Source organism: Limulus polyphemus, unplaced genomic scaffold (assembly GCF_000517525.1).
Source record: "Limulus polyphemus unplaced genomic scaffold, Limulus_polyphemus-2.1.2 Scaffold6217, whole genome shotgun sequence".
Lineage (NCBI taxonomy): Eukaryota > Metazoa > Arthropoda > Merostomata > Xiphosura > Limulidae > Limulus > Limulus polyphemus.
In genome coordinates this window covers 14,334-17,140 of record NW_013671827.1, presented here as the reverse complement: position 1 = coordinate 17,140, position 2,807 = coordinate 14,334, and the positions used below count along the sequence as shown (strand labels likewise).

Genomic DNA, 2,807 nt, shown 5'->3' with positions numbered 1-2,807 from the left:
ATTTCCTTTCTTTTTAAACTTATCTAAATGTTAATATTTCCTTTCTTTTTTAACTTATCTAAGTGTTAATATTTCCTTTCTTTTTTAACTTATCTAAGTGTTAATATTTCCTTTCTTTTTAAACTTATCTAAGTGTTAATATTTCCTTTCTTTTTGAACTTATCTAAGTGTTAATATTTCCTTTCTTTTTGAACTTATCTAAGTGTTAATATTTCCTTTCTTTTTGAACTTATCTAAGTGTTAATATTTCCTTTCTTTTTAAACTTATCTAAGTGTTAATATTCCCTCAATTATAAATACAAAAACACTCACCGACTCCTTCCTTTGTCTATGGGGAATATGCGTACTGTTTTGTCATAGCTACCAGCCACAACTTCTTTTCCCGTTGGGGAGTAGTCTACATCGATAACTAAAAACAATAATAAAAGAGTTGTACACTGAGAACCGTATAGATACAGTAACTCACTGCAATATGCAACGATAAAAAAAATGTTTATTGAAAAGCTGTAGTTATACATATAAGTTTGCTTCCAGATATCTGAATACTTGAAAATTTCTTACTTTTATAAATGGCTTTTTACAACAAATAGAATCTAAATTGGAGCTGATGCTATTGCCTTCACCACTGCACCCTATGTTTAAGTGTAACACACGTATTCACAATGAGATATTGAATGGAACAGCTACAAAATCATATTCCACAGTAAGTTATCCTACCTTCAACCTGTGAATATGAAGTAAACTTTATATAAATATTATAATGGTTCTACTATCACATAACATTTCTAACAACAGATAATTCATAGGCAAATATTTACTTTGAATAAATGTACAAGCTAAATATTTAACATTACTGGTACTTAAAATGCACATAGTATATTTTATTTATCCCTGGAAAGCTATACCTACCAGCAGAAACATGATCGAGATGAATCTGAAGAGGAACCTTTAATTTTCGCATGTCAAATGTATACAAACTGGAAAAATAAAACAGAAATTTATGAAACAGTCTATATAACCAATACTATATAGTGACACTATATAACTAACAAGATGTAATGTTAACTGTTTTCTAACTCCAACCGATCAAGTACTAGTGTGACATATATATAACTAACAAGATGTCAGGTTAACTGTTTTCTAAATCCAATCAGTGAAGTACTAGTGTGACATATATAACTAACAAGATGTCAGGTTAACTGTTTTCTGAATCCAACCAGTGAAGTACCAAAGTGACATATATATAACTAACAAGATGTCAGGTTAACTGTTTTCTGAATCCAACCAGTGAAGTACTAGTGTGACATATATATAACTAACAAGATGTCAGGTTAACTGTTTTCTGAATCCAACCAGTGAAGTACTAGTGTGACATATATATAACTAACAAGATGTCAGGTTAACTGTTTTCTAAATCCAACTAGTTAAGTACAAAAGTGACACTATATAACTAACAATATGTAAGGTTAACTGTTTACTAATTCCAACCAGTCAAGTACCAGAGTGACACTATATAACTAACAAGGGTTCTAATGTATTTGTTTTCATTAATGTTGATGTAATAAGTGAAACATACTTGTGATCTTCATTGGCTGCTGTGAAGATAAAGGCTTCCATTGGATTCCAGCATATGGTATTGCTTCGAAGCTCTAATACAACCTACAAGCCAAAGCACAACACAGTCCCAATTAATTTGCAAAACTAAATAGAGTTGTTGTTCACCAAAGTATGTGTCGGTTGTGAAGATGAAGTTAATATGTGTCACTACACAGAACCTCAAGTGTAGTTTAATAAATGCACTAATCAACATATAAACCTTTTTATGATATCACAACGTGGTATGAAAAATTACTAATGAAGCACAGCTTTGTAAATATCTATGTTCAAATAATATGGGAAATTGTAAAGTATTTATGTCAAAGTAAATAGTGATACGAGTAGTTATTTATTTAATTAAATAGTTATATGAGTAGTTATTTATGGCTTTCTTGAGAAATATATTACGTGGAGGTACTTTAGGGATGAACAAATAATTTTAAAATGAGGTTTACAAACTTATAAACAAACTACAGGTCTTGAATTTTTTTGTACATTATTTCATTCATAGAAATATTTATGTTAAATATTTTTTTAAGGCTAAGTAAATTTCCTCTTTCACAAGATATCACACAAATTATGTTGGAAAGTATGGTTGTCAACAGCAAAATATTTAAGTGATTAAAGACCTTATTTATCGAATGTTATTCTCAAATTGGCCATATTCAAACAATGCAAATAAATAAAAAAACCTTATAATTTACCAAAAGCAACCTATATGTATTATATATATATACAGCGTGGTCACAAGTAAACAGACACCACCTTTTCAGAAAAAATTAAAATTTTCAGTCATATTCACATGAATTGATATATTTGTAATTTAATTAATATCTAGTAGATCCTCCTTCTGCTTCGTGGAGTTTGTTGATCCTTTGGGGCATTGTGAGAATCATCTTGTCAATTTTAGATTGCGGGATTTTCACCCACTCTTGCTTCAAATCTTGGAGTAGATCGCTCTTCAAAGTTGATTTTTTTGGTTGTTTTTTGACTTGCCGGTCGAGTATGGCCCAGAGGTTTTCACTGGGGTTCATGTCATGAGATTGGCTCAGCCAGGGCAACTTCTGGATACCATTTTCTTCCTGCCACTTTTGGGTGTTTCAAGCAGTGCTCCATCTTCCTGGAACAACGTTGTGTTCTTGTCCACGAAATCGAGGAATAAAGTGGCAAGAGTCCTTCCTCTAATACTTCGACGTATTTCTCAAAATTTA

At 30.9% G+C, this 2,807-nt stretch overlaps 1 protein-coding gene across 1 annotated transcript in view; it reads right to left on the bottom strand.

Annotated features, from left to right (window-relative positions):
* Positions 1–2,807, bottom strand: part of LOC106473488 (DDB1- and CUL4-associated factor 13-like) — a gene marked incomplete at its 5' end in the record, with an annotated part of 19,004 nt that overhangs the window by 2,359 nt on the left and 13,838 nt on the right. Inside the window, 3 exon segments of the mRNA XM_013934170.2 lie at positions 307–409; positions 910–977; positions 1,577–1,659. Of these exon segments, the coding sequence (XP_013789624.2) occupies positions 307–409; positions 910–977; positions 1,577–1,659 (254 nt within the window).